This window comes from Rutilus rutilus, assembly GCF_951802725.1.
Source record: "Rutilus rutilus genome assembly, chromosome: 9".
NCBI lineage: Eukaryota > Metazoa > Chordata > Actinopteri > Cypriniformes > Leuciscidae > Rutilus > Rutilus rutilus.
In genome coordinates, this window is record NC_140223.1 from 9,273,415 (window position 1) to 9,285,914 (window position 12,500).

Sequence of the window (12,500 nt, forward strand, 5' to 3'; positions counted from 1 at the left end):
AGCGAACAGTGCTCGCATTCTCCGTGCTCCGACAGTACATGAAAATGTATTAGCATATGCCATGTGATTGATGTCCAGTGTTGCTAGCTGAGCAGAAATACATAATCATGTTTCGCTTAGTCCCCTCAAAGTTGCGTTGGATTTTCTCCTTAGCGTAAAGGTTAAGGTTCATCTATCACTGTTTTTCATGTTCGTAGAGTTCGTTTCTGGAGTAAATATATAGGCTATAATCTGTGTGTTTACACAGCCTTTTTAAAAATGCTGGTGTTTTGCGTGTGTTCGGCCATTCAGCGAACACTGGTTGGTTTGGGGAAAATTGACACAGACGCTATCTATCTATCTATCTCTATCTATCTATCTATCTATCTATCTATCTATCTATCTATCTATCTATCTATCTATCTATCTATCTGTCACATAAATTGGTTGTCTGGGAGGGTAATGGTTTGTAAAAGTTAAAAAATGTTAACATAAGATATCTCTTTAAAAAAATAAATAAACATATTTAAATCTTTTTAAAATTGACTTTTGCAAATAACCTTTGTTAAATTTATAGAAGTATTTGTTAATATTAATGGACCAGAGCTTAAATAGTTTTATTTTTTAACTAACAACTAAAAAAAGATTTATAAATACTAACCAATATATATATAAATTTTAAATGGGCTTTTTTTATGAGAAGTTTTTATTTCTATGATGCATTTATTGGAGAGAATAATCCTGTCAGACGCACCACTGCTGTGAACGCGCGTTCACGTAAACACAATTTAAACAATGTATTATTCAATACATTACTTCTATATAATTATATATTAAGTTGCTCAAGCAAGTGGTAAAATATTTAACCATGTACTTATATTAAAATCTTTTGTATTTAAATTTTAATACAATAAATCTTGCATGTCACAAAGAACTTGTTTTTCCACCTCCACGAATAAGACGAGTGTTGTTCATTATGTCGCCTTGTTGAGGTAAATTGTAGTTTTCCTTGCTTTAACTCAGTCTTAAAGTGAAAAAAGTAGTAATTAATTAAATAAATTTATGGTGAGATTACTACATTTTATTTAATTAATCGCACTTATGGTGAAATTACTACATTTTCAGGTCAATCGGTGTTCATTTTGACCACGAAACATGCGCTGTCACTTTAATTCAGCGTTTGCAGCACAGCAGAAATAGACTCGGTGCAGAAACGATCTCTGCACTGCTGTATACGCACCGCAACTGGAACAGATCGATCATCGACGGACTGCATCCTCGTGCAGTGTGAAAGCTCTGTTAACATGGGTACGGAAAAAAAATACTCACCGCAAACGAAATATATGTGAAACGGGCGTTAGACTTGGAGCAGGAGAGCTACTCCGGCTGCTACTCGCAGTAGAGCGAGTGTTGCCATCTTCAGTTCAGCGACACATTTCCAGCCGCGCGCTCTCTGTCCGCTAGTGCTCAACTGTATGTGACGCAAGTGTTTGTTTGTGTGTGAGTGTGCGCACTCATTGGGATAATTGTAAACACAGACAGAAAAGACATGCCATCGTGGAAATAAGATAAATAACATATTACTTAAGGGCCATTTAGTTTTTTTTTTTTTTATAAAATAACAAATTGTAATCTGTCGCTATAAAGAAAATCAAATCAAATTTACTTGACCTCCAAGGGGGGCGGGGGGAGCCGTTAGGAGGGCGGGGCGCCCCCCTTATATAATGGTAGGGGAAACACTGAAATTAGTTCCTCTAAAAGGAGTTCCTAGAACTAAAATAGTTCCTAGTTCCTGCGGAGCGAACATGCCAAAATCTGGGAACTTCCGCCAATAGTTCTAGAAACTATGAAAAGGTTCCTCTGGTGCGAAAGCCCCTATAGTGACCAGACAGCATCAAAATTACACTGATGAAAATCTGCAGATAATACAGCGCAGAGTGAGCGGACACCGAGATGTTTGTGTCGTAAAGGGTTTTGGATATTGATACAATAATTACGGGAAACAAAACAGAACAGACAGAGACTATTCGACAGCTATGTAAAACTAACACGTTTTTGTCTTAACCAGATGAAAGCAACATCAATTTTGAACGTCAAGACATTTTGTCTGTCATTTGTTTACATTTTAATCACGCTGTGCCCACAAATCCACATATATACATATATATATGTAAAAACGACTGAATGCACCTCAACATCAAATATGTTCTGATTGGCAGTGGTTTTGCTGCTTGGTGCTGTATTTCACTTTCAGTGGATGATCTGACTCTGAACATGTTGTATTGTATGTAAATTTGGACCCAAACGTTGTAAATAACCAATCAATAACCTGCTCCAGAATGGTCTTCCTCTTCTTGGAGTCGGTGACAGCAGAGAGCTGCATATCTCCCATCTTCTTCATCTTCTCATCCATGTCGATCTTCTGCTCCAGCTTCCGTATCTCCGCGCGCAGCAGACGCACCGTGTCTTCTCGGTGATGCTGGCGGGCGAAGGCCGCGGCACAGGCTGAGTGGATGGCCGTGATCCAGTTTTCAAGCTCTGTCTGACTGCAGGTCTACAGAAAGAGGTGAAGGGGTCAAAGGTTAAATAGCATCTTAACATACTACTCTCACTATTCCTTGCGGTATGTAGAATGTATTTGGTGCACGGTAGGCAAATTCTCTGTATGCAAGGAATAGCTGGTATTCCAACCCCCGGTATCCCACAATGCAATGCAATCAACTTGACTTTCCATTCTCAGAGTGATAAAGTTAGTAAGGGTGTAATGATACCCTCATGTCACGATTCGATACATATCACGATACGATATTATTGCGATACTCCAAGACATATGATAAAAGGTTAACAAAGAAATTACTGTTGATTAAAATGATAAATCTGGTGTTGCATTGTGGGTGTAAATGAATAGGCTTGGACTTGGTGCTGGAAACCCAAAGCACAAGACAATAGAGACACCAGAATAAAAATATTCATGATTCTGAAGCTGAAAATACTGAATTATTTCAAATATGAACTCTGTCACTGACTAGATATATTTAAAATAATGAAGGCCACTTTTTACAGGTAACGTCAGACATTTAGCACTATTAGGACCCACAAATGTTCCCCAATTGCATTATTATACATTATATTCAACATTAAATATAGTGGTTTAATGTAGTACTGACACTGAAACAATTTTTTTCATGCACAGTAATTTTCATTTTGAGTGAACTACTGTATACACAATTCATATTGTAACTATCCACGATACATATTGTTGCATTTTTGTGATATATTGTGACACGATATATTGTTACACCCCTAATAAGTAGCTAATAGCTGAGAGTTTTGACTTTGAAATACATTTTTTAGTATTAATAATTAAATGAGCCAAATGATTTGTTAGGCCTTGACAACAAAGTAGCATACTACTGTTTATTATGACATAATGCACACTGTAAAAAAATGACATTTAGATGTATTTAGCAGACACTTGTATCCAAATCGACTTCGAAAGAGGAACAAATTTGTAAAGAGTCAACAATAAACATATGGTTTATTAGGCAACTAGATTAGGTAAAAAGTAGTATATGGTGTAGTATGCAGTAAGTATGTTACCATTCCATTCTGAACATAATAGTGAGTCAAATATTTATATATGAATCTCTCAGTTCAGTATTAGCATCTGAAAAGGGGTTTTCCACAGTTACCTGAAAAAGGAAGGAGTCTCCGAGCGAGTTACTCAGGCAGAAGACGAAATCTTTTTTGGGGTGTTCCGGGACGGCCTGGACGATGCTGTTCTCGGCCCACACGGCATGTTTAGGGATGCTGTTGTGATCGATGCCCGATCGCCCGTCTGTCTCGTAGAAAAACAGAGTGCATCCTGGGAGGACAAATTAAAACAATCATACAAGAGTTAATGTGAGTTCAATTAACACTACAGACTCAGTCGCTGTTTCCAGGGGAACGGGAGCAGGATATCCAATAGATTGGAGTTTTACAGCTTTATTGATTGAACTCTGCTCTCCAGTGGCCAAAATAAGAAATGCAGCGCTGCTTTTTTAAATAAAATCCAATATCATGTACACACACTAATTGGATTGTTTTAGCTTTGATTTTGTTCTGTTTTCACACTGTATCAATTACATCATTCAGGGTCCAGTTGAGGTCAGTAAGATTTTTTTTTATTAACCTAAGGAAATTAACCTAAGACCAATTAAAGTTACCATGAAATGTAAATAATTGACAGTTCTTGTTTTTTTGTTTTTGTTTTTATGCAATATTGAAGTATTTATTTATTATAAATGTTTTATCCCTGCACATCATTATTTTTGTAATTCATATGCCCTCCTCGTAATCTTTAATCAAAATTCTTGCAGTTACATCTCTTCTCTTCTCTTCTCTTCTCTGATGATGTGTTTACTGGCGTGAGGGCGGGACAACCTGACACTCACATGAGATTGACCGACAGCAAACCACAGCCATCCAATCAATTCCCCATGGACAAAATCAAGTCCCGCCCTACATTTATTCTTGTTCAAGAAGCTGTTTATACATGTATACCTCGGATATCCATCACAATAGGGAACAAAAGGACTACTGCGACTTCAATTTCATTCACGACGGCCTTAAAAAAAAAAAGATAATATGCAGCAAATCAGCATATTATACTGATTTCTGAAGGATCATGAGACACTAAAGGCTGGAGTAATGATGCTGAAAATTCTGATATATATATTACATTTTTTCATTTTAAAGTGTACAAATATTTCACAATATTATATGTTTTTACTCCTATTAGTAGCTGAAAACATCAAATTAGCCAGAATATGCAATAAACGTGTGTCAGTGGTGACTAGTAGTGAATGATAGGCGTTTTAATTCTGCAGATCTTTTTCTGGACCTTCCCATATAACACAACAAAACACAACAAACATAATCGTCCCCTTCTCTTTCAAACGCTTTCACGGAAAGTTGTAAAACCTGTTTGTGATGTCAGGTAACCGCTCACATCTTTCAGAAACACACACACACACCTTTGAGGGACACCCAGTAGCTCTTCCACTTGCGGCGAGGGGCGAGCTCCACCTTCTTGTTCTTTTTATGCACCAGGAAGTTTTTGACGGCGAGGCGTCCGGCTTTGCGCACTGTCCCCTGTACGGCGGCCACGTTCAGCAGCGGGTCGGTGTGGTAGGCGGAGCTCAGAGTCACACTGCTCTGCTCATCACTGAACGCTGAGCTTCTCTCCTCGGGAAGCTCGGCCGGACTCACGTTCTGCTCCAGCTCCTGACGGAAGTTCTCATAGACTCCCTGATCACACACACACACAGGTCCAGCACGACTGTTAGCAACGTACAGATGCTGAACTGCATCACAAATAACATATGATTCACTTGTCTACCTCAGGTCTCATGGAAATAAAGTGCTTTTGGTCATAAAAATGTGCCCTATTTACATTCTTAATTAAAGTCTCGGATCTCTTACTGTACATAATGTACCATTTATAAACTGTTGTGGCAATAGCCAACAATACATTGTATGGGTCAAAATTATCGATTTTTCTTTTATGCCAAAAATCAATAGGATATTAAGTAAAGATCATGATCCATGAAGATATTTAGTAAATGTCCTACCGTAAATATATAAAACATTTATTTTTGTGAGTGAATGCAGCACAATCGCGAACATAAATGGACAATTTTAAAGACAATTTTCTCAATGTTTCCATTTTTTTGCACCCTCAGATTCCAGATTTTCAAATAATTGTATCTCAGCCAAATATTGTTATATCCTAACAAACCATACATCAATGGAAAGTTTATGCATTCAGCTTTCATGTGATATATGAATATATATTTTCAAAAAATTTATCCATGTGACTGGTGTTGTGGTCCAGAGTCACATATATGAATAAATGCCAAGATGTTTCAGAGGCACCAAACACCAAAACATTTTTTTTTTCATATTCTGCACTGTTTTCTGTGGAATGTACATAGAAAATGTATTTATAAATTATTGTTTATTTATATATAAATAAATAAATAACAGTCATTTAAAGTTTTTATGCTTGATATATCTTAATGAGCATTAATTATTTGCCTATTGCAGTTGTGGCCATGGTGAATATCACGTCACAACTCTTCATTATATTGCAATAAAATATAATAGCGTTAGACACCTCTGAAACGTTATAAATAAATAAATATTTATTTAAAGGTGAGGTATGTAGTTTCTGCAACACTAGTGGCACCCAGTGGAATTAACAAAAATACAGCATATTTTACAAACGCTCCTTTCGCACGTTTTTATTTATATATATTTTATTTTAATTAACAATACTTAGTTGCCGGGATGTTTGTTCATGGCCATGCATGCACTGACGTTGCAACTATCTGATGTTAAAGTGTTTTTACTAGGGATGTAACGATACCTTCATATCACGATTCGATAAATATCACGATACTGAACTCACGATACGATATTATCGCGATACACCAAGACATATGATAAAAGGTTAACAAAAAATGTACTGTTGATTAAAATGATAAATTTGGTGTTGCATTGTGGGTGTAAATGAATAGGCTTGGACTTGGTGCTGGAAACCCAAAGCACAGGACAGTAGTGACGCCAGAATAAAAATATTCATGATTCTGAAGCTGAAAATACAGAATTATTTTAGACGAATATGCACTCTTTCACTGACTAGATATATTTTAAATAATGAAGGCCACTTTTTACAGGTAACATCAGACATTTAGCACTATCAGGACCCACAAATATTCCCCCGTTGCATTATTACACATTATATTCAACATTATATATAGTGGTTTAATGTAGTACTAACACTAAAACTCAGTAAACTTGATTTTTTTCTCACACCTTGTAAACACAATACATATTGTAATTGTCTACGATACATATTGTTGCATTTTTGTATTGTGATATATTGTTACACCCCTAGTTTTTACTGATGGTTGGATGGAACCTTAGTATAAAAGAAGAACTGAAGAAACATCTCATATTGTCCACCTGTGTGCCATCTGAGGGTCCGGCTCCGGCCCCGCTGCTGCTCCCGCTGTCGCTCCCGGCGAAGGCGCCCCCTGCTGACGTGGAGTAGACGGAGAACGACGCGGACATGGTCTTATAGCGGCGAGCCTGATGCTGAGACGCCTCGCTGTCCCCCGTCAGCCCGTCGATACCACTGTCCTCATAATCACTGCCGTCTCCCGCCGTGACATCCTGAATACACACGGGAAAAGAAGAGATGCACGTGTTTTCAGAAACCCTCAAATGACAGACTGAAAGATCCACTCTGATAAACGTGGCTCTTCTCCAACACATCTTCATTCCTCCTACCTGTTGCCCGGAGCACGCTGTGTCATCAGAAGCGGTGGACATGCTGAAGTGAACATGTTAGAGATGGTGGAGAGAGACCACAGCGCTGTCTGAACCGCGTTTGGCAACTTATAGTGCTGTACAGTTGACTATACAATTACACTCTGCACTAATGCTGGGGAATGATGGGATATTAGCTACCAAACCCGGCATCTAGCGGGAGTCACATGACTGGACTGTGTGGCCTGGCATGCCATTCATCTTCACCGATGGTGCCTCACAGGGAGGGAGAGTCACAGGGATTTCCTGGTTTTATCTTTTTTCTTTGTTGCTGTAGCAAATGCCTACATGTAACTGAAACGCTCGAGTATGCACACGCATACTGTATATGTGCAAGAAATATAGTCCAAAATAAATTCTCTCTAACTTTCCTTCTCATTCTCTTTCTCTCAGTCACGTTCCTTTGTCAATTACAGCTCATTAGCATGACAAACGAAGCGAGCTGTTCTCACAGAGGATCATCAGGAAAAAACAACCACCACCATATGGACACTGTGACAGTCCACTACCCACAATGCACTATGACTGTCAACACACGTCACAGCGATTGACAGTTAGAGTGTCTATAGGAACAGATTGCGGTTGTACTATGGTAAAGTGATGTTAATACCATGGTACTTTAATATATATCATGGTATTTACAAGGTATTGCAAAAAAACAAAACAAATAAAATGTCTTTTAAAATGATGTCCAAATAACCATGGTAGTGCAATGGCATTTTTTATATTTTATCTATACATTTATAAAATATGAATACAATACAATTTGTAACATTTTATGGATTTTTTATATTTAAAAAAATATAGAAAATAAACACATTAATAAATGTTTAAATTATTCGTTTTTTTGTTTAATATTTTATCGATAAATATTCAAAATATTATCATCTTTATAGTAGTTTTTTATTTTATCTACGTGAAAAATAAATATAGATACTGCTATATTTTTCATTATTATTTGTTTTTTTTTTTACATCTATAAAAATGTAAAATATAAATCACATTATATAAGTTTTTTTATATATATATATATATTTTAATAAAAATATAAAACATCTTTTTTTTTTTTATAAACATACTTTATCTATGAGCTTCAAGTGAAATCATAACACTGTCTGATGTGAAACAATAGTGGGGTTTGTGTGCACTCACACACAAATGAGTCATTCATAAGTACAATCTCTCTACATGAGGAGATTCTGATGGATTCTGGGGGATTAACCGCAGCGAACATTCATAGCAAGAGTGAAATTCCCTACTGTACACCTACACTAGCACAACATTACACTCACATTCACTGAATGACCCTAATCATTCAAACAAAGCCATTCATGTTCAATGAGATTTGCGCATTTGAAACAACATAAGTATCCTCAAAGTTGTACAGAGTTCAACATTATGTAAATGTAATAATATGATGCGGTGGCGACCAATAGGAGAACAGATAGTGGAGCTCATGTGATCACATAGAAAATAGCAACACACAGTACAGTCACTTAGAGATGGCAATTGATCTAACTGCTGTTAGTGTGAACAGAACCCACCTTTACATTAGTTTTGGAGAAGCTAGTAATAATTTAACTACAAGGAAGCAACCGTTTCAAAAGCACTTAACTACACTTCACTTTACTAACATCTGAAACCTTTTCCAGTTTCTGTTTTTGATTGTTTCCACTTAGTGAACTAGACTGAACAGGACAATTATAATTATCACAATCAAATGTTTGTGTAAAGTGACAAAAATATAATGGTATTTATTTTATTATTTATAAACACAGCATGTTTACTAGATAGAATATAAAAAACAAATAATGATAACATATAATGGTATTTATATTTTATATAGATAAAATAAAAGTACCCATACATTATAAAAATATAATGTGTGAATATTTTACATAAAAAGTACTATTTATGAAAATATAATGGTATTTATGTTTAATAATTATACATAAAAAATCTAAATAATTACAAAAATATAATTGTATTTTTATTTTACAATTTTAGAGATAATATTTTAATTAGTTTCTATTTTTATATTTATTTTAGTTAAAGTTTTAGTAATTTTGTTGTGTTATTTTTATTTTTTTAAATAGGTCTATATAGTTATTTTAGTACATCAAGTTACAAGTTATGAAAATAAAACATGCTGTCTTGCCGAAACTAAACGCAAATGTTTGCAATAATAACCCTGGATACATCACAATTACAGCCAATCAGAACGTATTTGGGGTGTAACATTGAGTAACATTGGACCAATCAGATTTCACTGTGGGCGGGGCTACCCAAGCAAAACTCACCTGTATGGTTTGTGCCCGCCTCCCTTGCATGGCTCCTTGCTGATTGGTGGGTCCCTCTGACAGACAGTGAGAGCGACGGCAGGGCAGTGTATACGCGGTGTAAGCGGCGCCATCGTCCTCACAGGGCGAGATCATTTTATCCTCGTCCCCTTCTCTGCTTGTAGTCCCACCTTTGTGCCATTTGGCATAGCGTCCATGTGTTGGCCTGCAAGTGGGACTCTTCGGTCCGTAGAGCCCGTCTAAGGAATTGGCGCGGTTTGAGTCCAGCAGCTCCTGCTGACGGGCTTCACAGTCTTCAGGAGTGTCTCCGATCTCCTCGGTGCTGGTCAGGTGATCCTGGCTCATGTCGGATAAGGACACCTCCAGCGAGTCCTCCCTCCACATGTCCGCAGACTTGGAGCGCTTCTTCTTGAAGCTGGAGCCGTCTTGGGAGCCGTCCCGTGTGTGCAGAGTCGTGTCCTCTGGTGGCTTGGCGTCGTCCTGTGAGGCCTGTTTAGCGGTGCCGGTGTGGGACGGTGTGGGAGAATGTGCCGGATGGTTGTGGAAGGACACGGGTCTGAGATTCATGGCCACACGGTCCACCCAAATGGGGCCGCTGAAGTCGGGCAGCATGTCCGAATCGTTGAAGGGCTCCAGGCCGTGGTCGGCGAGGGACTGAGGGATGCTGGGAGTGCTGCTGGAGCGCGTGCTGGTCTCGGAGTTGCGGTGCTCCGGCTTTCCGGATGGCGTTCGGCGGGAACAGTACGTCTGCTTGCTGGACAGACGGAGCGAGCGGGACATGTGCTTTCGGGAGAGGTGCCGCTGACCGGCTCCATAATAACCATGGCCGCCACTATGACTTTCTGCGTTACCCATGGCTCAGGATCTGCAGCGGACAAAAAAAAAAAAAAAAAAACCACACACACACACACACACACACACACACACACACACACAGAGGTCATGCAACAAAATTAAGACTTTTTCCACTGTTAGTATTTTAATGACAGTTGAGTGGATATTGTACTGTACAGTCTGATTATAAATTAATCTTAGGAGCTGGTTCATTATTGTGAATAATATGGTAATGTGTAGTTAAAGATAAACATTATGAAATGTATAAGTATTATTTTAAAAAAGCAATACTTTCAAATATATGAAAATATGAATGAAATCTATTAGCACGTTAAAAAAAATATATATATACTGTATATTATATATATAAATAATTAAGGCCAATTACTGGATTGCATTTATGCTGCCTCTGAAAAGTCAACAAAAAATCTGTGTAAACAAATCTTTTAATGTACTTATTATTATTTATAATTTAAATATATATGTAAATATATTTATAAATTATTACTGAAAATATATTTTATTACTACTGAAATAATATATATATATATATATATATAAAATAATGTAACTTATTATAAAATAAATATATATAAATAATATACATTTTACATAATAATAAAATAAAAATTCTATTATAATAATTATTTACATACACATACAAAAAAGATATAATTGAAATGATATACACACACATATACATAAATGTACATATACATGTGCGCGTGCACACACACACTGTATATAGTATATAATATATACAATTATTTTCAATAATAATTAAGCAAAATGTGTATTATTTTACTTATAGAATTATATACTTAAATATAATACAACACATTCAAAAATAAAATGAAATTTGATATATTTTTTTTAATTCATTCTTAGTGAGATGAGTTTCACACAGTGGCATTAGCTGAGTCTGACAGGTACAGTGCGACTGTTTCAGATATTACCTGCGGTGTGGCAATGGCATCACGGTCATGATAGAGTTCACTCTGCATACAGATCAGCTCCTGCCGTTACGGATGACTTACACAATCTGAAGAAAGAGAAGAGAGTTATAAATTTGCTATCCAAAAGAATCCGAACACACAGCAGTTTCTGAGGCGGCACAAGGGTAAGCGCTGTTGTGGGATAAAATTAGACTAACCACCGAGAAATATGACAGAATTAGAACCGAAAGAGCGATGGAAGAGGTTCGCCGCTGTGGTTGGAGACCACACATGTTCAGGCGCTCTGGACAGCTTCAACAAACACAAGATGACGGACTTCACTCTGAGCCGCCACATGAGAGGCTGTGTGTGTGTGTGTGTGTGTGGTCGCAGATATATCAACCTGCGGTTACTGCTGCTTCTAATAAGCAGCAGCATGAGTGGAAATATATACACAATGAAATCCAGAAGACCCATTTTTCATTCGGTAAGAGAGAGAGGTCAGTTAACACACACTGCTGAGTACACTAATGAATAGCATGCTCGAAATTATTCAACTAAAAACAAACATTCCCAGACATTAATATGCAGTGGAGAGACATGCACTAAATTTCCTGACACACACTGATCCGATGGCATTAGATTCGCAAGAAACACAAAGAAGTCACTCCGCTGAGATTAGTTTCATGATTATTCTGAATATTCTGAAGTAAAGAGCCTATTCATGCAGAATTTTCTCACTGGATCCCCTCATAGCACAAACCAACCATAAATAAATACCAGCTCAAGGTCAGTGTAGAATTGCAGAATTGCTCCAAACACATGATTTATATGTTATTATATGACCGCTTATATGTGATTAAACAAAACTCATTTGCACATGTGCATTTTCAAACTTTGCAATGTCAATGAAATTAAACACCATTGACTTTCTCATGTTTCATAACTGATTGTCGCAAGTTTGTAAATGTGCATATCTCCATTTGAGATGACAAAACTTAAGCTAATAACATTACGAACACAAAGCTATCATGTGATTTTGATGTAGTATTTGTGTTTATATAGGATAGTAGCT

The 12,500-nt window shown here is 37.0% G+C and overlaps 1 protein-coding gene across 1 annotated transcript in view; it reads right to left on the reverse strand.

Annotated features, from left to right (window-relative positions):
* The window catches only part of tiam1b (TIAM Rac1 associated GEF 1b), an 86,748-nt gene that overhangs the window by 35,704 nt on the left and 38,544 nt on the right, over positions 1-12,500 (reverse strand). Inside the window, 7 exon segments of the mRNA XM_084418648.1 lie at positions 2,158-2,215; positions 2,217-2,533; positions 3,672-3,844; positions 4,998-5,271; positions 6,991-7,200; positions 9,657-10,521; positions 11,447-11,532. Of these exon segments, the coding sequence (XP_084274774.1) occupies positions 2,158-2,215; positions 2,217-2,533; positions 3,672-3,844; positions 4,998-5,271; positions 6,991-7,200; positions 9,657-10,511 (1,887 nt within the window). The 5' untranslated portion in view covers positions 10,512-10,521; positions 11,447-11,532.